Source organism: Malaclemys terrapin, chromosome 23 (assembly GCF_027887155.1).
Source record: "Malaclemys terrapin pileata isolate rMalTer1 chromosome 23, rMalTer1.hap1, whole genome shotgun sequence".
In the NCBI taxonomy this organism is placed as follows: Eukaryota; Metazoa; Chordata; order Testudines; family Emydidae; genus Malaclemys; species Malaclemys terrapin.
In genome coordinates, this window is record NC_071527.1 from 8,921,147 (window position 1) to 8,946,762 (window position 25,616).

The following is a 25,616-nucleotide window of genomic DNA, read 5'->3' on the forward strand; positions in this document are numbered from 1 at the left end:
TGCAAACCCATCACGGGATGATGGGTCAGGTGGGCTTAGCACACACATCCCACAGGGCCTTTCTGGTGTGGGAATCTATGACCAGCTTCCAAGTCCCTTCTGCAACTTCCCTCAAGACTCCTGCTGGGGAGGGCTGTGCGAGCCATACAGGGGTTGGGGCTCATCCTGAGGGGGGAGCTGGGCTGGGCTGCAGCGGCTCATGCTGGGTGGGGGGGAATTGCCTGCTGAGGGGGCTGTGCAGAGGCAGGGGGCTGTGTATGTTGTGCAGGTATGGAGGCTTGTGGGGGGCGGGGAGGGCATCTGTGCATTGGGATGGGGCTGTGTGTGCTGTGCTGTGCCGGGGCGGGGATCATTCCACCGGGGAGTTGGCTCATTCTAGGGGCCCCTGTTCTGCCCTTGCAGCTGGAGCAGATGCTGGAGAACACAGCCGTGCCTGCCCTGAAGCAGCTGATTCTGCTGCACCGGGAGGACGGCCCCAGCCCCTCCCGCACCGTTGAGTGGCTCAACATGCGCAGCTGGTGCTCAGGACATCTTCACATCAAGTGCTCTCCCGCCGGAGCCCCAACAAGCTGGTACTGTCCCTCTCGTCCCCAGGACCCTCTGGGCTGGTGCAGCATGGTGCCGCATGGTGAAGCTGTCTGTGCTAAGGAAGACAAGACCCCATGGGGGTGGGCATGGAGCTGCTGTCTCAGAAAAGACCCCCAGGCCAGTCTGGTCCCCTCTGCTGCCTTCCATGGCATTAACCTGGGCAGAGCCTGATGCCAGCCTGGCCTAGGTCTGTGATGGCATCAGACCTCTCTGGAGTGCGGGATGCAGAGCCAGGGGGTTCCCTGTTATAAGGGGGTGGGAGTGTGCTGTGTGTGTGGGAAGGAGTTGCTGTGGGGTGGGGAATGGGCTCTGGGGGTGCATGCTTGCTGTATAGGGGTTGCTTTGGGGGGTGGCAGCCTGTCTGACTCTCGCTCCTGGCCCTGCAGAGGGAGATGTACGCAAAGGTCTTTGAGAAGGACGCCGACTGGCACAGCGACTGGCACGGGTCCTGGCTGGCAACAGCATTGCCCTGGTGCTGGCAGGAGGAGGGGCCAGGTAGGGGCTCAGACAGAGCCTGGCTGGGGCACTGAATTCCCATGGCACTCCTTTGCACCCAGGCGCAAACCAGCCCCAATGCGGGGCCATGGGCATCCACAATCCCAGCTTTACAATGGGCAGGGGGGACAAACCCAGGGATAGAACCCAGGAGTCCTAGCTCCCAGCCCCATGTCCCTACTGGTACACAAACACTGCCTCCCAATAAGGGCCGTGGGAGTGGGGCTGGGACAGTGACCCTGCCCGCAGCAGTGCATGCTGGGAGCACCATTGCAGACATCCTGGCTGCCTGCCCCGTTGGAGGCATGGCAGCTGCGTGGCAGGTTGCAGAGTTCGGGGCCATGTGATGGCCCCTGGGGTAGGCTCCCTGCCTGCCATTGGTCTCTGACCCACCCTCTCTCCCAGGGGCTGCTCCTACATCGGGGTGATCAAGGCCATGGAGGAAACTGGGATCCCCATTGACCTGATCGGGGGCACATCCATTGGCTCCTTCATCGGGGCTCTCTATGCTGAAGAGCGCAGTGCTGTGCGCACCAAGCAGCGTGCCCGTGAATGGGCCAAGGTGAGGGGCAAGTCCTGCTGTGGGGTGGGGCAGACACAGGGTGGGTGTGCTGTGGGACAGGGCCAGACTTGGGAGGGTGGGAGCAGGAGAACTCCCCAAACCAGCCCCTCCCAGAGCTGCCACCCCGTGACCCAGCCTTCCCCACAGCTGCTGGTAACTATAGGCCTGTTAGTTTAACATCAGTAGTGTGCAAGGTGCTGGAGAAGATTCTGAAAGAGAAACTAGTTGAGGACCTTGAAGTTAATGGCAAATGCGATAAATTACAGCATGGTTTTACGAAGGGCAGATCGTGCCAAACGAATCTGATCTCCTTCTTTGAGAAAGTAACGGACTTATTAGATAAGGGAAATGCGGTGGACCTAATTTACCTGGATTTCAGTAAAGCGTTTGATACAGTACCCCATGAGGAACTATTGGTTAAAATGAAAAACATGGGGATCGATATGAAAATCCAGAGGTGGATAAGGAATTGGTTAATGGGGAGAATGCAGCGGGTCGTATTAAAGGGTGAATTGTCGGGTTGGAGGGAGGTTACTAGTGGAGTGCCTCAAGGTTCGGTTTTGGGACCCATCTTATTTAATCTATTTATAACTGACCTCGGGACAGATTGCAAGAGTGGGCTGATAAAGTTTGCGGATGATACGAAGGTGGGAGGAGTTGCAAACTCGGAGGAGGATAGGGATACTCTGCAGGGAGACTTGAATGAGCTTGTGAATTGGAGTATTAGAAATAGGATGAAATTTAATAGTAAAAAGTGTAAGGTTATGCACTTGGGGACGAATAATAACAATTTTAGTTACAAGATGGGGACGCATTGGTTAGAAGTAACGGAAGAGGAGAAGGACCTAGGGGTCCTTGTGGACCGCAGGATGACTATGAGTCGGCAATGTGACGTGGCGGTGAAAAAAGCCAATGCGGTCTTGGGATGTATTAGGCGAGGTATATCTAGTAGAGATAGGGAGGTCCTGCTTCCGTTGTATAAGGCGCTGGTGAGACCTCATTTGGAGTACTGTGTGCAGTTCTGGTCTCCAATGTTTAAAAAAGATGAACTCAAACTGGAACGGGTGCAGAGAAGGGCGACTAAGATGATCAGAGGAATGGAAAACCTGTCGTATGAAAAGAGATTAGAGGAGCTTGGGTTGTTTAGTCTGACAAAGCGAAGGCTGAGGGGGGATATGATTGCTATCTTTAAATATATCAGAGGGGTTAATACAAGGGAGGGAGAGGAATTATTCCAGTTTAGTACTAATGTGGACACGAGAACGAATGGATACAAACTGGCCGGGGGGAAGTTTAGGCTAGAAATTAGACGAAGGTTTCTGACCGTCAGAGGGGTGAAATATTGGAACGGCCTTCCGAGGGAAACGGTGGGGGCGACGGACCTGTCTGGTTTTAAGATTAAGTTGGATAAGTTTATGGAGGGAATGGTTTAATGATAAAACATAGTAGCCAAGGAAAACCAAGCAATGGTACATGAACAACATAATGGCCAACAAGGGTCAGGCTAGAGACTCTTGCCTATATGCTCGGGGTATTACTGATCGCCATATTTGGGGTCGGGAAGGAATTTTCCTCCAGGGTAGATTGGCTGAGCCTCTGGAGGTTTTTCGCCTTCCTCCGCAGCATGGGGCAGGGATCACTAGCAGGAGGGTCTCAGCCGATTGAAGTCACTAAAACACAGGACTGGGGACTTCAACGGTAGAGTACAGGGAAGGGTCTTGCGGCCTGCAGCATGCAGGGGGTCAGACCAGATGATCATCATGGTCCCTTCTGACATTAATGTCTATGAGTCTATGAGTCTATGAGGCCCAGGGCTGCACTGGGAGCTGGCCCTCACGGCCAGCAAGTGCAATACAGAGGTCCCAGCATGCACTGGGGCCTGATCAGTTTGCCTGAGGGGGCCCATAGAACCGCTAGGCTCTCTCTGCTGCAGGCATCTCTGCCCTCTGCCCATGCTATGCAGCTCTGCCCTGTGGGTTCAGAGGCAAATCCCTTGCAGGCTGTGGGGGTTTGTCCTCCCTTTGGCCCTGGGACATCTGCTTGGCTTGGAGCAGAGAGCCCCATGGGGTGCCTCAGCATTGTGCTGCTAGGCACGGCAGCCTCTGTTGCGCATGCAGCAGGTTAGGGCAGCAGGGGGGTTCCGGTGGGAATCACAACATCCCCAGTAACGACCCGTCATGCTAATTGGCATACGGTGCTTTGGCTGGAGGACATGCCACACCCCCACCAGCGATTCCGGGGCTGGCATGCCAGGGCACCATCCTGCTTCGGAGCCACGTGCAGCGGGTGAGTGTCCTGGGACCTTCAGGCTCGCTGCCGTCTCCCCGACATTCCTCCCCGCTTGTCTCCATGAGCCTGGACTCAGAACGCTGCCTGTGCTGGGCCGTGCCACCCGCGTAGTGACCCCTCGCCCTCCTCCTGCAGAGCATGAACTCCGTGTTTGAGACAGTCCTGGACCTCACGTACCCCATCACCTCCATGTTCTCCGGCTCGGCCTTCAACACCAGCATCAACAAGGTCTTCCAGGACAAGCAGATTGAGGTAGGTGGGTCCAGGAAGCTGGGCGGGGGTCCTAGTGCAGAACACTCAAAGTAGCCTCTCGCTGGGCAGCCCTGAGCAACGCCCCCTGCTGGCAGCTGTGTTCCCTGGAGCCCAGCCTTGTCCAAGGGGCGTGGTGCCTTGCACAGCCCCGCAGCGGCATCCTGGGCTGTAACATGTCTCTGATTAGCCCTTTGTGCCCCTGCAGGATCTGTGGCTCCCCTACTTCAACGTGACGATGGACATCACAGCCTCGGCCATGCGGGTCCACAAGGACGGTAAGTGCCTGCACCCCACCCCCGCGGCGTGTCCCAGGCTGCACCAGGTGCATGGCGCCCTGGCTGTTGGGGCCCAAATCCTCAGCATCCTGCTCCTGTGAGGGCCCAGGGCCAGAGGCCTCTCCCTGCCCCCCACCCTGAGCCAGTAGCGCAGCATGTGGGGTGGAGCCTGCTTGGTTGCTGAGAGTAATGGGCCCCACTGGCCTGTCTCAGCCCCTGCTGGCTCTCTCCAAAGAGCCCTGCTGTGTGTGTGCTCGATGGGGCCACGTGGCCATGCCAGGCCTGGGCTCAGCAGAGGGCTGCCTACTCTGACTGAAGCTATTTCGGGAGATTTTTTTCCCAACATGACCTAATGTCATTTCCTTAAAATAGCCTATCAAAATCTCCTGGATTGTTTCAACAGTCACCGGGAGATCGATGCCAGTTCCAGGAGACTCCAGGCCAAACCTGGAGGGTTGGCAACCCTAGCTGAGCGGTGCTGCCCCTCAGGTGCTGAGCTGATGTCTCTAAGGACGGGAGCAGGTTATCGCCTGCTCTAGAGAGTGCCCCCATCCCCCAGGGAGCAGTGCTTGTAACCCCTAGCCCACATCAACTGGCATGGGCCACCCGACTGCCAAGCCATCCACTAACACAGTGAGGGACTGGGCTGGGCATGGCCATCTCGATGTCTTTGCACTTGCCCCATTTGCCTCCACACCTGGCAGGGCCCCTCAGCGTCCTGCCCTGCAGAGAAGGATAATGTTACAGGAAAGGGCTGAAAGGAGGGCAGGGGATGTCAGGGCAGGGCCCCAGAGGTCTAATTAGGAGTGATGGGCTGAAATAAAGGAGAAACACCTCCCCTTGTCTGCCCCCCCCACCCCCCTCCGCGAGAGAGCCGGGGCAGAAGCTGTCATTGGTGGCACAGGGAGCGCTCGGGCTGTGCTGCCAGGGGTGTGCCAGAGGCAAAGCCAGGCTCTGGGACACCCCCTCCTTCCGCAGCAGTGCTGTCCTGGGGCAGCAACCCCTGCTGCTCTCCCAGGAGCTGGGGCACCTCCTATAGGGAGCACTCAGCCCGAATTGACTGGGGCCAAACACCAGGGCCAGGGGGCTTCCCCCATCCATGGCTCTGCCCTGGGCAGGAGGAGCTACTGGATCCCTCTAATCATCAGGCCTCAGGCAGCGGCGGCTCCAGGCACCAGCGCTCCAAGCGCGTGCCTGGGGCAGCAAGCCGCAGGGGGTGCCCTGCCGGTCGCTGCGAGAGCCTTCGGCGGCATGCTTGCAGGAGGTCCCCGGTCCCACAGATTCGGCGGCATGCCTGCGGGAGGTCCCCGGTCCGCGGGACCAGGGACCTCCCACAGGCATGCTGCCGAAGGCAGCCTGCCTGCCCTACTTGGGGTGGCAAAAAAGCTAGAGCCGCCCCTGGCCTCAGGGCCCAGAATCCCCAAGCAGCCAGACACCATTCCTGTCTTTCTGGGGGCAGCAAGGGCCGGCCTGGGCCAGCAGAACCCAGGCCCAAGAGCTGCTGACGCTGCTCCTGGTCAGAGCTGGGTCCCCACAGCGAGTCCCTCCCTCCCCCCCCCCGCCCATCCCCACACTCTGCTGCCCACTTGGTCACTGTCTGGCTCCTCCCCCGTTCCCTGCTTGTAACACTTCTGCTACTCACTAACCCCTGGTAACACCCCCCAGCCCTGACTGTGTGGGGAGAACACAAGATGGGGCTGTGGGACACACTAACCTTGCTGCCCCCTGCCCCTCACAGCTGGTCTGAGCAGCCCTCCTGTCATCTGACACCCCCATTGGGCCAGCTGGATGGCATGTTAGCAGCGGCAGCAGGGGCTGTTCTGGGTCAGGTGGGGAGCTGGGGCAGCATTCTGTCCTTACACTTGGGTGGTGGTGGTTGGGAGCTCTGGGTGGAGGCAGGTGGAGGAGAGGGCCTGCTATGGAGGTGGGTGGGGGTAGGGGTGTGGTGAGGCTGGGGCTGAGGCAGACAAGGGGCAATGTTCTGTCCCTGCACTCAGGTGGTGGTGGTTGGAGGCTCTTGGGGGAGGCAGGTGGAGGGGGGTGCGTGTGGCAGGGCTGGGGCCAACAGGGGCAGTGTTCTGTCCTTGCACTAGGATGGTGGTGGTTGGAGGCTCTTGGGGGAGGCAGGTGGGGGATGCTGCTGGTTCAAACTCAGTCTCTGCCCTTGGTCCTCATCTTGTGCCTTGTCTGTCACAGGCGCCTGATCTCACCTGGGACATTGATCCATCTATGTCTGTCCACGGGGTGCCTGGCAGCTGTAACTGCCTGGCTCTCACTCTGCCTGCTTGTCTGTCCTAACGCCAACTAACCCCCACTCACCCCTAACTCACTGAGTCCAGGGGACAGGGAGATGGGTCAGGGAGGGGCAGGGCTGGCTCTGCTGTGTGTCTGTGTGTGAGAGTGCTCTCTTCCTGGAGAGGTGCCAGGGGAAGGCCTCCTCCCTACCAGGACCCTGCTGTCCTACCCAGGGGTCTTCAGCTGGCATCCAGAGCCAACAGCCAAAGCCCTTCCCCCAAAGCCCATGGAATGGGGCCTCTGCCTCCTGCAGTGATTGGGGACTCCCTGCACCACCATCTCAGCATGTGCCTCAATCTCCTCCTGGACCAGCAGTGCCCAGCCTGTGCTGCAGCCTCCGGCCCTGGACAGTCCTGTCCTGGCATCTGTGCCCTGGGCTTGCCCCACTCGTCCTTTGTCCCATGTTCTGGCCATGCTGGCTGGGTTTCTCCAAGGTTACAGGAGGGCACTCGGCTGGGCTTCCAGCTCTGAGCCCTGGCAGCCCATTGCCGGGGGAGCTTGGCCCAACCCCACTGCCTTTGGCCCTGCCATTGCAGCAGGGCACTCCTATCACCGATCCGGTCTGGTGCACCCTGCCAGCTCCCCACCAGGCTGCTGTGAGGGCACCTAGCTGCTGGATCCCCAGGGTCTGAGCCCTCATCTTGGGCTCCTTTAGGCATACCCTTGGGGTGCACCCATCTATCTAGCCCCTTCTCCTGAGCGTACTGTGACTACATAGCTCCTCACCAGCCCCGAGCTCAATGCTGACCCCTCAGATTCCCCAGTAACTTAAATGCCTTCTCCCAAGCCCCTCTGAAAAGGTGAGCTGCTGCGTCCCCTCTTCCAGGGCCCTGGGCTAGGTGTACCATAGAGCATAGGCCCTCTGCACAGCCGTGTGACACGAGTGCTCTTTACCTAAGAAGGAGAAACACCCTGAGGGTACAGATCCTATAGAAAACACCACCCTCCTGAGCACAGGGCCACTCACTTGCTCCCCCGTCCCAGGCAGTCCTTGGGGGTTCCTTCTCCGAATCTGGCTCCCTCAGCAGCTTCCCTTCCCATGAGCAGTTGAAAAAGGGACAAAGACCTGCGGAGGCTGACCAGGGAGTTGCCTGGCAGGGGCTGGAAGCAGCTTTAACAGAGGTTCCGGTAAAGCTGCTTCCAGCCCCTGCCAGGCAACTCCCTGGTCAGCCTCCGCAGGTGACCAGAATCCTCCCTCGTGATGTTGCCAAGTGTCACGGAGTCCCCGGGCGATGCTCTGGAACTGCTCCCCACAAAGCCAGTCAGGACTTTGGGGAGCCTCCTCTCCCTTGGAGCAGACTGTCTTCAGGGCAAGAAGCTCACACGGCTTCACCTCCTGGGTCTCTCCTGGGAGCATTCAGCATATGCCCCTCCGTGGGCTTCCGAGAGCGAGTCCGCCCAGGCGGGGCCCTGGGGAAGCCAAAGGGTTCTGCACCCCCCACTTCAGTCAGACGTGACTCTCAGCCAGTCAGTAAAACAGGTTTATTAGAGGACAGGAACACGGTCTAAAACAGAGCTTGTAGGTACAGCGGCAAACGGGACCCCTCGGCCGGGACCATTATGGGGTTCACAGAGCCAGACACCCACGTCTGCCCTCACTCCTAGTCCCCAGGTAGCTCCAACTCTGAAACCCCCTCCAGCCCCTCCTTCTCCCGGCTTTGTCTCTTTCCTGGGCCAGGAGGTCACCTGATCTCTTTATTCACCTTTAGCTATTTCCTTGCAGGGGGCAAAGGGGCCCTGGCCATTTGTTGCCAGGGAGACAGAGTGTCAGTGATTTGTTAGTCTCTAAGGTGCCACAAGTACTCCTGTTCTTTTTTTTAGTGATTTATGCGCACTGGCCTTTCCCCACCACCTAGAGACTTAAGAAATGCATAGGGGAAACTGAGACACCCACACAGTATTCAGAGGAAACATTAAGAACAGTCCCACTTTGTCACACCAAGCAAACCATTTCCTGGGGCATACGGGGTGGGGGAGCCAGTGTCTTGGCTGGGTATTATCCATCCCAGTTAACGACCCTCTGTGGTCAGCCCTGCACCACTGCCCTGCTGGAATGTCAGCCCAACAGGCAGTGAAGAGCTCTGTCTACGGTGGAGGCTGCAGGCTGAGGCAAAGTTGTGCAAAGAGCTCCTGACAGCCAACTGAATTCATAGTCTGCACAGCCTCATTCCCTAGCTGGCCTGGCCCCAGGAGTCCAGCAGCCCCTTGAGTGCTGGTCACAACATGCCCATGTGCCTGTTGCCGGGCAGCCTTCTGCCAGCAAGCACACAGCAGCGTTTCATTGGGCCAGGGCCTGGCACTGCCCTATGGCAGGGAGAGCCAGCAGGGCATTGGGGTAGGTAGAATAGCCCAGCCCAGTTGTCAGTGTAGCCACCACTACCTGGAGTGGGCTGAGGGGGATGGGTGTTCAGGGAATTGGTCCCTCCTCTGCTGGTGGGGGGGCAGATTTCTGGGTATGTCACAAGGACCTGTTCCTCTATTAGGCTGGGGGTGGCAGGGGACACGTGTTCCCATACCCAGCCTGACTCCTAGCACAGACCGCCCCGTATTTGAGCTGGTGTGCCCTCTTCCCGTGAGGCTGGGGAGACCTCCCAGTACCCCTGCTCCAAAGCGGGCATCTGGATTTCTGAAGCTTCTGTCATGTTGTTTCCTGTCTTCTCTCCGTCTGTGCTGTCCCCGTCCCCTGTGACTGTCTCCTCTCCCTCCAGCAGGCAGTGTGTGGCGCTATGTCAGAGCCAGTGCATCTTATCCCCCCTACCTGCCTTCTCTCTGCGACCCCAACAGCCACCTGCTTGTGGACGGCTGCTATGTTAACAATGTCCCAGGTCAGCATCATGCGCTCCTCGGGCCCTGGGCCACAGGGATGACCTGCGTGGCTTGGAAGGGAGGGCCAGGCTGGGCCGGGGTGGCAACTGGCTGCAACCCCTGCCCTCCATACTCTGCCATGGCCGCCCCAAGTTGGGCTGCAGTCATTGCCTCCTTCCATGCCATAGCTCGTCCTTCCCTGGCGAGGGCTGGTTCTGACAGGCCTGAGGGCACAGGCTGGATCCCAGCACCCTGTCCAGACATGTGCTGCTCGAGCTGAGAAATCTGCACCTCGCGGGGGCCGGTGCTGGGAGCCTCGGCCACCAGGCCAGGTGCTCAGTCTCTCCTGAGGCCTTTGGGAGTCAATCCAAGGCACCACCTGTTCCAGAGCAAGGGGCAGGGATGGGCCCCAACCCCCTGGCTGAGCTCTAGGCAGTTGGCTTGTCTCTTGCTGGCTCCAAGGGCCATGCCTATTGCCACGCTGTGCAGATCCCCCAGCCTGGGTGCCAGGGGCGCCCTCCCTTCCCCGGGGCTCAGGGCCTGACTGCTTCTGTTCCTGCTCACTGTGGCAGTATGTGCGAGCAAGCATGACCCTTTCTGGGTACCTGCCGCTACTCTGTGACCCCAAGGATGGCAACTTACTGATGGACGGTGGCTACATCAACAACCTGCCAGGCAAGTACCTGCCGCCGATGGAGACGCTGCTCACAGACCGCGAAGCAGGCCACCGAGGGAGGCACTGCTGCTGCCAGCGTTTTCTGCCCCCGTTGCCTGGCTGTGCCCTGGCATGCATCTCCATCGCCATCCCCACTGGTGTCTCCGCCTCTTCATGGCTGACCTGGGGCCCGAGCCTCTTGCCCTTCTGTGGGTGTGGAGGAATGTTATTGTTAAAACCAGCAACTCACCGGAAGTGTGGATTCTGCTTAAGGAGGGGGCCATTTGTTGCCAGGGAGACAGAGTGTCACCACTCCCACCACCCTGCGGGGCAGGTGCAGCACCTGGGCCCACGGCCAGCTGGATAGGCTCATATTATATGTGTGTATAGGGGAGCAGCTCTTCTCCAATGACTGCTTTGCATTCTTGCTGTCTGCTGTCTCTGGCATCCCAAGTGGGGAATGGGTTTGGGGGGTGTGGGGTCCCTGCTTTGCCTCCCCCTTGGAGTCAGGCTGAGGGCTGGACATTATGGAACTGCAGTGCTGGGCCCTGGCCTGGGTGAGGGCTTCTTAAACTGGAGTAAAGGCCGTGGAAGAACCCCAGGCTGCTCCCCAGCTGGAACCGCACCCAGCTCTTTACCTGTGGAGATAGTCAGCTTTTCCCTCAGCCCCAGCCCCACAAGCCCCCGAACAGGGACGGGGGAGCCTTGTACCTGAGGCTCCAGAGCAAACAGCCTCAGGTCCCCAGGAACCAGGTTCCCTTTGCAGCTGCGTGGAGTCGCACTGAGCTCAGCCTCGTGCATCAGCACCTGCTGATCCATGCTGCAGCCAAATGGTGCCAGCGCGGGCCAGCAGCCACAGGGAGGGGCAGGGTCTGGCTGCTTGGAACTTAGCACCAGTCTGGGCCGGGTGGGCTCCACAAGTGGCAGTTCTCATCACTACATGCAGGAGCTGGGCTGAGCGTGGACCTGTCAGGCCCTGGAATGTGCCTGTCCCCCTTCAGCCCCAGTGAAGTGAGGCCTTGCCGGGGTCTCCTCCTCCAGGGAGAGCCAGGTGGTTCTGTTTGTGGGCTGAGAACGCCCCCAGTCTTCTTCCCATGGGAGCAGCAGGAGCAAACAGCAGCAGGCACGTTCCTTGGTCCCGATTTCCCAGCTGCCTGTCCCGTACCCCCAGAGCTCTGTCTCTGCTCCCCGTCATGGCCACCCCCACCACTACTGCTGCCGCCGACTGCTCGTGTTCAGGTCCTCCCAGCTTGAATCAGTCCCACCTCTGTCCTGGTGTCCCAGGGTGCCCATCATGCTTGGGATGCCCCTATGGTTGTGCTACGCCCAGGCCTCCTCTTTTTGCAAGGGCGAGCCCCACGACTCTGAGACTTCAGGCTCTAGCCCCCCCTGCTTCTTGCCGGGGCTCCCCAGTGAGTCCAGCTGAGTGTAGACCCCTGTGAGAGACTCGACCCCCTTCGGCAGTGATGCAGCCAGCAGGGATTGGCAGTGACACCGCACAGCCTGTTCAGACCACGCCCTCATTAGACACCTGGACTCCAGGACCGAGGAGGTCAAGTTTGTCTGAACTCAGAGCCTCTGCTCCAAACCGCCGGCATTCTCAATCTTCCGGCTTGGTAGCAGCCAGGGCCAGCTCTAGGTTTTTTGCCGCCCTGAGCAAAAACATTTTTGGCTGCCCCCCCACCCAGCCCTGAGCTCCCCTCCCGCCCCCCAGTGCCCCACCCACCCACACCCCCTGCCGCCCCAGCACTGGGCTCTCTCTTATCCCCACACATACACCCCCTGCCACCTCAGCACTGGGCTCCCCCCCAAAACGTGGGCTCCGCTACCAGCACACGGCGGCTGAGCCCTGGCCCAGCCGTGACTCTGTCCCCACGCAGATGGAGCTGCTGGGCGGTGCGGAGCAGGAGTACTTCCAGGTGGCGGTGTGGCTGCGGGGCAGCGCAGTGAACACGGGCCCCTTCCTTGGGCTTCGCGGCGCTGCTGGTGGCCAAGGTGGATCAGTTCATGCTCACCGCCCTCACCCCCAACATGCTGGCAGCTGAGGACCTGGAGAGCCCCCCGGACCTGCTGCTCTTCAGCCTCACCCTGGCCCAGCCCCGGCGGGCGGGAAGGCGAGGATCTCTGGCTGCGGGGCTACCTGCTTAGCACCGACGAACCCAGCTGGCCGCTCACCTCTTCAAACACTCCGGAAGCCCCTCTCGCCGCTGCCGCAGCCCAGGCTCGGCTCCAGGGGACCCCGTTCCCTCCCTCCCCGGCTCCTCACACACTCTGGGCAGGGCCGCCGAGAGGATTCAGGGGGTCTGGTGCAAAGCAATTGCGGGGGACCCTTCCATAAAAAAAAGTTGCAATACTATAGTAACATGTATTTGGAAATGTAAAAAATAACTAGTGAAATACATTAAAAAATTAAGTATCAGAGGGGTAGCCATGTTAGTCTGAATCTAAAAAGCAACAGAGGGTCCTGTGGCACCTTTAAGACTAACAGAAGTATTGGGAGCATAAGCTTTCGTGGGTAAGAACCTCACTTCATCAGACGCAAGTAATGGAAATTTCCAGAGGCAGGTATAAATCAGTATGGAGATAACGAGGTTAGTTCAATCAGGGAGGGTGAGGTGCTCTGCTAGCAGTTGAGGTGTGAATACCAAGGGAGGAGAAACTGCTTCTGTAGTTGGCTAGCCATTCACAGTCTTTGTTTAATCCTGATCTGATGGTGTCAAAAGCCGTTTCTCTTTGGAGTCTGGTCCTGAAGTTTTTTTTGCTGTAAGATGGCTACCTTTACATCTGCTATTGTGTGGCCAGGGAGGTTGAAGTGTTCTCCTACAGGTTTTTGTATATTGCCATTCCTGATATCTGACTTGTGTCCATTTATCCTCTTGCGTAGTGACTGTCCAGTTTGGCCAATGTACATAGCAGAGGGGCATTGCTGGCACATGATGGCATATATAACATTGGTGGATGTGCAGGTGAATGAGCCGGTGATATTGTTGAGTCTGAACTTTTGATGAGCTTAAACTTAACCCAGACTTGATATCTCTGTCTGAACTTTTAATCAAAGCTCTGACCTGCGAACTACTCATGACACCCCCCTCCCCTTAAGTAGCCATCTCCCCTTTTCTCTTTCTTAATTTATATTTTTAACCTGTTTTATCCTGTAGAATCTTGATTGATTATGCATGACCATTATGATCTGTTAATCACTTTGTTTACTTCTGTGTATAAATATTGATGCTCACCTCTAATAAACTTGCCACACTTACTCTGAAGCCTTTCAAGCTAAGGATAGTGTGAGCCCGTTGATCAACGAATTGGTGTCTGGTCTCTGACAGATTGTGAGCCCCATACCAACTCCGCACGAACTCGGGTGCTGGAGAGGTGAGTGAGGACTTGCTTTTTTACCTAACAATTTGGGGGCTCGTCCGGGATTTCCTTCTGGTGCGGTGCCTCTGTCCAGTGGTCAGACCACTCATATACGAATTGGTAGGCGCCACAGGAGATTTCTCCCAGCCAATTCAATATTGAGGGGTCGTGTACTGGACAGCAGGGTAAACGCCAGTTGGAGGGCTCCTGTCAGACACCATGGGTCAAGGGACTAGCGTGCCTCTTGAGAGTCCGTTGGGGATTGTAAATAAGTTATGGAACGAAGGGAAACTCCCAGTACAGACAAGAATGTCTAGGAAGAAGTTGTACACACTGTGTGTAAGGAATTGGACTGGGTATACCGCGGTATTGGCCGACCCGGAGATGAGGTGGCCTTCGTATGGCTCTTTCGAACAGGCTGCCTTAAGAGGAGTAAGGAGCCAGATCGAAAAAGACCATCCGGGACAGTTATGTTACTGGTTTTGTTGGGACACAGCAGCAGAGCTGTGGAAATCTTTAAAAATTATGGCAGTCAGGTATTCTCCCGAGAGTGAACCCCCTCCATGTTATTTCGATGAAGGGTGTAAACCACGGCGTGTTTTGATTCGTCAGTTGGTCCCCACTGCACCTGCCCCTATTCCTCCGCAGCGGGACTCTCTCCAGGGCGCAGAGGGGAATCTGCAGGACTCCAGATCGGAATCTCTGCAGTGGGATAAGGGGGAAATGGAAGGGCACACCTCGGGAGGAGTAATTACTAGGCAAAAGATCAAGCAGATGCAGCAGGTTGCATACCCCTCCCCTGGGGACGCCCAGAGGGTCCGGTCGCATCCGCAGATACTTACACCAGGGACGAATACATCCCTGCACCACCAGCTCAGCCCGTTCCCCAGGCCTGGATCAACTACGGGCAACAGCAGCAGCTGCACCAAACTCAGCCTCCTCAATGACGGTACCCCGGGGGCGAAGGCAAACAATGTGATGGTCTTATTTCCTTAATGTCTTTAGCCGGCTCCTTCCTCACTTTCTCCCCTCCCAGCAAAGAGCCTCGTCTAACCCTTTCAGTCCAGGGACTGCCTGTCTCCTTCCTCAATGATACTGGAGCTACTTTCTCTCTTTTAAATCATGCCCCCTCTCCCTGGCTATCCTCTGAGGTTAAAACTGCAACTGGGGTGGAGGGCAACCCACAGTCTCTGGGACTCACTTTGCCTCTAAATGTTATTTATGCTGATAAATGTTTTTCTCACCGTTTTCTTTTTTCCCCAGCTTGTCCGATCCCTTTGATGGGCCGGGATTTACTCTGTAAGCTTGAGGCTACTTTAACCTGCACTCCTGAAGGGGTAGGATTATTGATGACAGTGTTAGGAGATTCGGCCCCAACTCAGGGTAATTGGGAACCCCACCCCTCTCTCCCCTGACCTCACTGACTTGCCTTTAACCCTCTGGGGAATTTCTGACATTGATGTTGGCCTGCTCCTTTCGGCAGAGCCAGTAAGGATTCAAGTGAAGCCCTCCTTAACCCCCCCGTCAGTCCCTCAATACCCCCTGTCGCTGGAAGCCCGGGAGGGCATCCGCCCCATTATCGAGGGATTCATTGCACAAAAGCTAGTCCGCCCTCAGCGCACTCCCTGTAACACCCCTATACTGCCTGTCAAAAAGCCTCCTAAAAAGAACGGAGACCCTATTCGTTGGCGCTTTGTACAGGATCTACGGGTTGTTAATCAGTAGGTGGTCCCTCTTCATGCAGTAGTTCCTGATCCAGCTACTATCATCAGCCAAATCCCCTGGGATGCTAAGTGGTTCACTGTTATTGACTTAAAATCAGCCTTTTTCAGCATTCCTGTGCACCCAGACTCTCAGTATCTCTTTGGTTTCACCTGGGAGGGACAAAGTTATGTCTGGCAACGACTTCCTCAAGGCTACAGAGACAGCCCCATGATTTTCAGCCAATGCCTCCGCCACTACTTGGAAGGCTTCACCAGTCCGCAGGGATCCACGTTAGTCCTATACGTAGATGACATCCTATTAGGTAACCGCGAAGAAGCTGCCCTCCGCATCGATGGTAAGGCACTTTTATTATACCTACACACCAGAGGCCACAAGGTAGACCCTAACAAGATTCAGTGGGTCTCACAGAAGGTCCGATATCTGGGCTTCCTGTTAACCCCAGAGGGGAGACAAATGGACCCAGTCCGCATAAAGACTATCCAAAACTGCCCTCTGCCAAACACCAAGAAACAACTTCGAGGTTTCTTAGGATTAATTGGCTTCTGTCGCCCCTGGTTGTGGTCCTGCGGGGAGTTAAGCAAACCGCTCCACCGACTCACTGCTAACCTTGCTCCTGACCCTTTGCAGTGGTCCCCGGACACAATCCAAGCCTTTCAGTTACTCAAGGACAGTGTGGCCTCCTCCATGTCTCTCTGCCCCCCCAATTACAGCAAACCCTTTCACCTTTTTGTCCACGAGAGGGGCGGAATTGCTAGTGGCGTCGTTACCCAGCTGAGCGGGCCCCACCATTTCCTGCTTGCTTTTTACTCTCAGCAGATCGACCCTGTCGCTCAGGGAACCCCATCCTGCACCCGGACTCTGGCAGCAGCTGCCCTGCTGATTACAAAGGCAAAGAGCCTGACCCTGGGTCATTTTACCACGGTTTGGACCTCTCATGCCTTGTCAGCCCTTCTGCGTAGGGGCACAACCCAAGTCTTTTCGGCCCATCGTCAGCAACAGCTAGAGGCCGAACTCTTAGAAGACACTAACCTAATTTTTGAAAGGTGTGGGCCCCCTAATCCAGCTACCTTGCTTCCTGACCTGCCAGTCCTCCAGGATCAGCACGACTGTGTGGAAGTAGTTTATAGCATCTTACAGATAAGGGACAACCTGTTTGACGTGCCACTGGACAACCCTGATTGCATCCTCTTCTCGGACGGAAGCTCCTTCTATGTTGATGGCAAGCGTTTCACCGGTTATGCAGTCACCTCTGAATGGGACATTCAAGAGGCCGCCTCACTGCCAGGCAACTGGGGAGCCCAAGCCGCCGAACTCTATGCCCTGGCCCGAGCTTGCCAGTTGGCCGCTGGTAAGACCGTTACCATTTTTACTGATAGCAAGTATGCTTTTGGAGTTGTGCATTGTCACATCCACCTCTGGAAGTTTCGAGGTTTCCAGACAGCTGCCGGTAAACCCATTCAGCACCTCCCCCTCATCCACAAGCTTTTGGACGCCCTCCAAGAACCCTCGGTCCTGGCTGTAGTTCACTGCCGGGCCCATACTAAAGATGATAGCCCCGTCACCCGTGGGAATGCCCTGGCTGATGCCTCCGCCAAGACGGCTGCCGTCTTACCCTTAGCCATGCCCACGTTGGCTATTGCAGCCTCCTCCTTTACTCCACCGCACCCCGTACCAGTACCCGCTGCTGAACTACAGTCGTGGGAGAGCCTCGGAGCCACTCTGGTCAAAGGGACCTGGCTTATGCCGGATGGCCGAGCCTGCCTCCCTCGCTCCACATACCCCGTGGCAGTTCGCTGGCACCATAATAAGGGGGGTCACTATGGCACGCACACCCTTGTGGACACCATCGCTCGCTTTTGGTATGCTCCAGGTATTCAACCCTACTGCCTGTCAATAGTGAAAGCACGCAGCACATGTCAGCATAATGGACCTGCTCCGCCTCTTAAAAAAATTAAGGGTGGAAGACCTCCGCCTGCTGCTCCATTTCAACATCTTCAAATTGACTTTGCAGATATGCCAAAGGCTTTTGGGAAAAAGCACCTCCTTGTTTTGGTTTGCCCTCTGACTTCCTGGGTCGAAGCTTTTCCTACTGCTAATTGTACTGCTGCCACAGTGGCGAAGATTCTCCTTAGAGACATTGTACCCCGTTTTGGCATCCCTCTCGTGCTTGACTCAGATCGCGGACCTCACTTTACTGGTCATGTCCTTGGCCATTTAGAACAAGAACTGGGCATTTCACACTCCTTTCATACACCCTACCACCCCCAGTCTAGCGGGAAAGTTAAGCGTATGAATAGGGAGCTTAAGTTTACATTGGCTAAATACTGTCAGGAAACAGGGTTAAAGTGGCCTCAGGTACTTCCCTTGGTCCTGTTTCACCTTCGTACTCGCCCAACCTGTGTATTGGGATTATCCCCCTTTAAACTGCTCTATGGACACCCCCCTTTCAAAGGCGGGGCGCTACCACGTGCTGATGTTTCACTATTGGGAGGGGATCATATGACCGCGTGCCAGTTTCCCTCCCTACAGGCTCGCCTCCGTACCCTTTGGAAAGCCTCGCAGTTTTCCCAGACCGTGCCGCTGGAAGAACAGATCCACCCGTTCCAACCAGGGGACTTCGTCTGGGCCAAAAAGTTCGTTCATGGCGACACCCTCCAGCCAAGGTTTACTGGACCCCACCAGGTTCTTTTAACAACCCAGACTGCAGTGTTCCTGGAAGGACGCAAATCCTGGATCCACCACTCCCATGTCAAGCCAGCTGTAGTGGACCACAGTGACGGACCAGCAGCTCTTGCCACCACTGAGGACACTGCCTCCGACCAGTGGACCAGCTTACCTCTTTCAGACATCAGACTTAAATTGACTCGGAAAAAATGAGAGGACCTTTTATTCTGACAACTGTATGTTTTTTATTATGCCTTTTTAGTTTATTTTCTGCTTATGAAGATAATGCTTTTATTAGATATTCCCACGAGGTTAAAACTCGTATTTTAGGAAATAGAAGTAATTGCTGGGTATGTACTCAATTTCCAGTAAATGCAGAACAGGGACTCCCCTTCACACCCATTCCCCTGACCACTGCTAATATGACTTGGATGCCACCGGCTAGAGTAAAAGATCCAGTCCAACACAATCTTACATGGAACAAAACAGGAGTGCCAATTAACAGATATCTCAGGGTAACCAATCAGACAGGATCACTGTGTTTTGTTAAAGAAAAGGGGTCAACTTTTGTGGGAACAAGTAAATGCAACATGTATTTTAATGGCACCGCCTTTAGTAAAAATCTTGGCTTCAAGCCTTGCGCATCCCACTTATCCCATATGTGGATCCCTCACCCCGATCCAACTTTTTCATGGGTGGGCAAGCCTTCAGAGTCAGCTTTTAAGAAGCCCTGCTCAGATCACGAGGGTGTCCAACTAATTGCTAAGGGACATACGATTGCCTTCTACAACTGCTCAAGCAGTACTATACTGCCCTTTGAAAACACCACTACCAAATTGTGCCTCTGCAGTTCGCACAACGACCCCTCTGCATTACCAGGGGAACAGTGGTCCAATGGGTGGTGGGTTACCTCCTACTTTGAGAAATGGAATACCCGAAACGCATTGTATGGAACATACTGGGCGTGCGGGCCCAAAGCTTATTACTTTCTCTCCCCTGATTGGGCAGGGTCATGTTATTTAGCGTGGCTAACACCGCCTTCTCGCATCTCCCTCACTCCCCCTCATTTTCCCCATGTTCGTAACATCCGTGAAACCTTCAGAGATATTAATATCCGTGATGGTTTGTCGTGGCAGCGGTGGGCTGGTCTCATTAGCTTGAGGGGTGGTGTCATCCGTCTACAGGGACTACTAGAATCTTTAACCAATGAAACTGCGACCCTATTTGAGAATCAGGCCGGGGAAATGTCCCAGCTGCACCAGTTAGCTTTGCAAAACCGAATGGCTTTAGACATAATGTTAGCAGCCCAGGGAGGAACTTGCGCCCTCATAAATGAAGAATGCTGTGTTTTTGTAAATGACACCTACTCTGACTCTTTTCAACGTACCAAACATCTAAGGGAAATGGCTAAGAACTACTCCTCTGGCCAGCCACCTTATGATTGGTGGGGAGCCTTATGGAATTGGCTGCCTGGATTTGGGCGGGTTAAAAAACTCTTGGTGGGTATTGTTGGGGCCATAGTAATCCTTATAATACTGTGTTGCTGTATTCAGTGTGTCCCCTCCCTCATAGACTCATGTGGGTCAGTTTATTCTTTTCCTACTTCAGCCAAGGGCCTTACTCTCTTCGAGTTGGCCCAGGCTGAAATTGCCAAGCGGCCCTTGGCTCCTTAAAATGGGGTGTAGCTTTTGGTAAATAGTTATCCCAAAGCTACAAATGGAGGAATGTTGAGTCTGAACTTTTGATGAGCTTAAACTTAACCCAGACTTGATGTCTCTGTCTGAACTTTTAATCAAAGCTCTGACCTGCGAACTACTCATGACACCCCCCTCCCCTTAAGTAGCCATCTCCCCTTTTCTCTTTCTTAATTTATATTTTTAACCTGTTTTATCCTGTAGAATCTTGATTGATTATGCATGACCATTATGATCTGTTAATCACTTTGTTTACTTCTGTGTATAAATATTGATGCTCACCTCTAATAAACTTGCCACACTTACTCTGAAGCCTTTCAAGCTAAGGATAGTGTGAGCCCGTTGATCAACGAATTGGTGTCTGGTCTCTGACAGATTGTGAGCCCCATACCAACTCCGCACGAACTCGGGTGCTGGAGAGGTGAGTGAGGACTTGCTTTTTTACCTAACAATATTGTAGCTGATCTGGTTAGGTCCTGTGATGGTGTTGCTGGTGTAGATATGTGGGCAGAGTTGGCATCGAGGTTTGTTGCATGGGTTGGTCCTGAGTTAGAGTTGTTATGGTGCGGTGCGTGGTTGCTGGTGAGAATATGCTTAAGGTTGGCGGGTTGTCTGTGGGCGAGGACTGGCCTGCCTCCCAAGGTCTGTGAAAGTGAGGGATCATTGTCCAGGATGGGTTGTAGATCACTGATGATGCGTTGGAGAGGTTTAAGCTGAGGACTGTAGGTGATGGCCAGTGGAGTTCTGTTGGTTTCTTTTTTGGGCCTGTCTTGTAGCAGGAGGCTTCTGGGTACACGTCTGGCTCCCATGGGTCCAGATGATGAAGATGTCATCAATGTAGTGTAGGTAGAGAAGGGGCGTGAGTGGACGAGAGCTGAGGAAGCGTTGTTCCAGATTAGCCATAAAAATGTTGGCATATTGTGGGGCCATGCGGGTGCCCATAGCCCGACGCGCTCTCTCTGACACTAGCGGACATTGCCCGGAACATGGGCGCCAAGACAGTGGTCGCCATCGACATGGGCAGCCAGGACGAGACTGACCTCTGCAACTACGGCGACAGCCTCTCAGGCTGGTGGCTGCTGTGGAAACGCCTCAGTCCCGGGGCCCAGAAGGTTAAGGTGAGCCCTGCCCTGCCCTGCCCTGCCCTGGGGGCTTCTGTGCCCAAGAGCCCCCTCCAAGGGGAACCTGCCCCATCTCTCCTGCTGCCTCCGGGCACATCACTCCGGCCACCTGGGCCATACCCGTCCCATGCTGCAGGCTGGGGGGCATGTGAGAGGAGGCAGGCGGGCCCCACCCACCCAGGACTCTTCACCATAACCTCTCCCCCTCCCATGCTATCTGCTGCTGCCATCCCTCTGCCCCCTACCTCAAGGGCAGCGACAGCCCTAGGTGCTGGCAGGGTCCCTTCTGCCACAGCCCCTGCCTCCCAGAGCTGCTCCTGCCCGAGCATGCGGGCCTGCCTTGGCAGCCAGTGGCTTCCCTCAGGCTGGCTGGGCACAGTCACTCCTGATGCCCCAGTAGCAGTTGCTGGGATCCGGATCCGGCCACTCAGCTGGACTGAGCCAGCTGGGGTGGGGGTGGGGGTTAGACCTACAGAACGTAGGAGAGACTGTCCCTTGCAGCCTCCTGCCCCAGGATGCTGTCCCAGGTGGGGCTGTTCCACCCCCTTGCAGGACACTCCTGTTTTTCCCCACACACAAACAGGTGCCCGATATGGCGGAGATCCAGTCATCCCTGGCCTATGTGTCATGTGTGGGCCAGCTGGAGGTAGTAAAGTCGAGCTCCTACTGCAAATACATTCGCCCACCCATCGACTGCTTCAAAACCATGGACTTTGGCAAGTTCGCAGAGATCTACTTGAGTCCAGATGGCCTGGACCATGGGGGTGGGGAATGTGGGAGGACCTGATTAGGGGTGGGGGGAGTGTCTGTGCTCGGCTGGGTGAACCCTGAGCCGAGCACAGACACTCCCCCCACCCCCTAATCAGGGGAGGTGGGGACGGGGAGATGGGAGGCGCTGATCTGGGCCCTGAGCTGCACTGGACTGGGGGTGAGAGCCCGTGATCTGGAGGGGAAGAGGTGTCTGTGCTCTGGCAGGGGTGGGGAGGGTGGGAGGCCCCGATCTCGGGGGGCGGGGGTCAGTGCTCAGCATGGTGTGGGAGACTGGGGGCTGCACTTGGCTGCAGTGGGGAGGGTGGGAGGCCCCGATCTGGGCCACTGGCTGTGCCCAGGTTGGGGAGGGAGAGGCCCTGCTTGAGGGGATGGGTTGGAAATCTGATGGCCACCCTTGTGGGGAGCAGCCCCCCAGCTGCATTGGAGCACCCAGGGCAAATCCATGTCTTGCTCTGCAGCGGGTGCTGCCTGGCCTGGCCAGTCCCCCACAGCTGGCTGGTAGGAGTGGGCCCCTCACCCTGCCCATCCATCTCATGCAGGACGTGGCTACCAGCACGGCAAGGTGATGTTCAGCGGCTGGAGCTGCGGCGACATCATTGAGAAGATGGTGAAGGACCGGTGCTCAGCCGACTTCTACGAGAGCAAGCGCATGGATGTGAGTGAGGGGGCAACAGTGGGGCATGGGCCAGCAGGGGATGGGTAGCTACAGTTTGTGCCTCATCACACTCCAGCCACTTTGCTCCCTTTTGTGCCAAGCTGACGTTCCTACAGGGTCCTGGCTGTAGCAGCCCCATGGCACAGCGCCAGTGCCTGAGGAAGGGGAACAACCACCTCAGCCCTGGCGCCCCAAGCAGTAGGGCTGGGGGCTCCAAGGGGAGTGGGGGGGCTTGGCAAGAAAGTGCCTTCCCTCATCAGTGCAGACCCCAGTTCCAGCAGGGGCCACCGTGTGGCTCTGGTCCCTTTGTCCTTAGGCCGAGCGGGAATCCCCAGCCCCTTGGCGAAGTGGGGGATCCCCTCAGGGCTGGACTCAGAGCCACCTGCATGGCGTGAGAGCCTGACCCACACCCTTTGCCACAATGCCCCCCACTCACTGGAGCCCTCCTGAACCACCTGCTCTCTAGCTCAGCCCACATAGCACTTGCTCCCTGTGTCCCAGCCCCCCCAGGCTACCTGACGGGGGCATCTCTAGCCTGGCTCTCACCCCCCAGCTGCTGACTTGCCCCAGCGCGGGGTTCACTGATCTGGCTAAGATCGTGTCTTGCATCGAGCCGGCCAAGAGCTACCTGTCCGATGGCTACACTGATGGTGAGTGGGGGCAAGGTGCGTGACGCAGGGCTCTCTGCCCATGTCACTCCAGTAGGATTCTGGGGCTCCAGCAAGGCTGGGGGAGGCGGGCTAGGGCTGGGTTAGAAGGGGGGACTGTGGGTCGGGACTGAGGGGCACCAGGGCCAGGCCAGGAGCAACTGCCAGCCCCATGTGTGCTCCCATCCCAGGTGGGGAATCTGACTACCTGACAGAGTACGAGGAGGAAGGGCTGGACCCCACGCGGGGAGAGGAGGAGCTGTTAGCACCGGCTGAGTGGACCCACACTGAGGTATTTGAGACTGTAAGCTCTGGCCTCTGCTCCCTGGGGATGGCGTGTGCTGGGCCCAGCTGCTTCTCCTGGGGCCCTCTCCAGATGGGGGAGCTGGCCGAGGTGGGGCTCCGTCTGTGTCACTGTTTTGGCAGCTCTAGGGAGTGCTGGTCCCCGATGCTGCTGCCCATGCTTCAGGGAGCAAGGGTGGGCCTGGATTCCCCAGCCCCTGGGACCATGCCCCCCTTCTCTGCACAAACACTGCAGGCTCCCCATGAGGTGCTCTCCACACTCCCCCACTCCTCTGGGGTGTTTCCCGTTCACACTCTCCATGCCAGCTCCTGGGCTCCTTGCTCTCAGGCTGGCATTGCCCAACTCTGGAACCCAGAGGCCAAATCCTGGGGGTGGGGCTAAGAGTCGTGTGGGAGAGGGTGGGAAATGGACCTTCCCCTCTTGAGTATGGAGACCAGCACCACACACCGCAATATGGGGCTTGTCTGGACCCAGATGTTGCCCTAGATCAGTGGTTCTCAAACTTTTTGTATTGGTGACCCCTTTTGAACACCAAGCTTCTGAGTGCGACCCCCCCTTAGAAATTAAAAGCACATTTTTGATATTTAACACTATGTTAAATACTAAATTTAAACCCTATTGCTTAAAATGAATTGACCTTTGTTGCTTCTCTGTGTTTGAAAAAATCCATGTTTCAATTTTTATGCTCAGGTTGTTTAGTTTCAAGATGTCACTGCAGTTTGCATGGTTGCATTGATTCAGCAGACAAAACTTCACAGCAAATGGCACATTGCGGTTTTTCAATACCAGAAGTGATGATCCTGGTAAAGCCAAGTTTAATGTAAGACTCGAGATCCTTTCGTTTTTTGGCGGTGTTAGCAGTACAAGTGGCCATTATTTTCAGGAAAAAGTTTGCACTTGTGTTTCTGACTGTTAATTAATAAAGTACTTGTTCAGCTGCGAATCAAGCCCTCTAATGTTGTCTCAGTACCAGGGCCAGCCATAGGAAAAATGGCGCCCTAGGCAAACTTCTATTTGGCACCCTTTCTTTGGAGGTGGAGCAGCGTTGGAGGTGGAGTGGAGTGGAGTTGGGGGTGGAGCTGGGCTGGAGGAGATTGGGGCTGGCAGCCTGGCGCAGGGCTCGGGGTTGGAGCTTGCAACCCCCCACATAACCGGGTTGCAACCACCAGTTTGAGAACCAATGGCCTAGATGACCCTGGTGTGCTCGGGAGGAGAGGGGCTCCTGGCCACGTGGCTTGTCCTTACCCAGCTCTCACTAAACAAGCCTGAATCGTCCCTGCCTCGGCCTGGGAAGAGGCAGGGCGATTGCCCGGAGAGCAGCTCTCCTGGGGCACGGGGGTCTCACTCTGGACTGGATGGAGGGACGGGGTGTGTGTTCTCCACTCAGCTACTGACTGGACTCTAGTCTGAGTTCACACTCGTCCTGCTGGTCCTTCCTGGCCCTGAGCTCTCTGGCCTGGGGGCAAGGGCACATCATGACAGCAGCACTGCTGCCCCCTCCTGCCGCTTGGTGGCTGGCTGGGCCCTATTCTCCCCGAGGGCTGGGACTGTGCCATCACATGGTGTCTTCTCCTTCCCGGATGAGGAGAAGAGTCTGCGGTACCGCAACTCCCCGCCCCCGGAGCGAGCCCAGCCGCCTGCTCCCGGACTGGGACAGATGGAGCCTGCAGGCCCAGGGCTGGCACTAGGAGACTGCAGCCTGCATGTGGCTGGGGCACTGGAGCCCATCCTGCGCTGGAGCCTCCGGCCTGCATCCACTGCTGGAGTCCTGAGGCAAGCCTGGTTCCACTCGGTTAATGGCCAGGGTTCTGCTGGGGTCAGCAGCCCTTCTACATCTCCCAGTGTGCAGTGGGACCTGGCCTGGGCTCACCTCAGGGTGGAGTAGCGGCCACTGGGCCCAGCACCCTCCACCAGCCAGTACTTGACCCAGGCCAGTGCTGCTTCAGGTAGGGTGACCAGACAGCAAATGTGAAAAATCGGGACGGGGTGGGGGGTAATAGAAATCTATATAAGAAAAAGACCCCAAAATCGGGACTGTCCCTATAAAATTGGGCTATCTGGTCACCCTAGCTGCAGGTCCAGGGGCACCCACAGCTACCCGCTGTATCAGCTACAGGCCGCTGCTGCTCACTCCAAGGCCCTGTATTGCTCCAGGGACAGCAGGCCCCAGTCCAGCAGCCTCCGCTGGTAGGGGTTGGGGATGAGGGCAGGATGCTGGGGCAGGACTACCCCGGCCCCCTTCCCGCCACACACACGAGGGCCCATGGCCCTTCCTTGCTGCTCCCTTCGCTTGCCCTCTGCCTGCCTCATGGAGGGCCACGGGGTGCAGCTGGCTGCCAGGGGCCTATACCCTTCCCCCATGGCCCTATGCCTGCACGCTCCTTGCTGGGTGCCAGGGCTCAGCTCCTTGCCAGGTGCTGCTGCATGACCCACTCAGGTGAGGGGGGGTTCCCAAGAGG

General features: G+C 56.6%; 1 protein-coding gene across 1 annotated transcript; it reads left to right on the forward strand.

Moving 5' to 3' along the window:
• Nucleotides 1–408: 408 nt before the first annotated feature.
• On the forward strand, nucleotides 409–25,042 carry LOC128828448 (patatin-like phospholipase domain-containing protein 6). The gene is given in 13 exon segments (XM_054013144.1): nucleotides 409–572; nucleotides 977–1,023; nucleotides 1,026–1,083; nucleotides 1,489–1,645; nucleotides 4,070–4,186; nucleotides 4,392–4,461; nucleotides 10,099–10,236; nucleotides 20,629–20,777; nucleotides 21,364–21,520; nucleotides 22,091–22,206; nucleotides 22,760–22,856; nucleotides 23,045–23,157; nucleotides 24,743–25,042. Coding segments are annotated over 13 exon segments (1,680 nt in total). The 5' UTR covers nucleotides 409–411.
• Nucleotides 25,043–25,616: the final 574 nt, after the last annotated feature.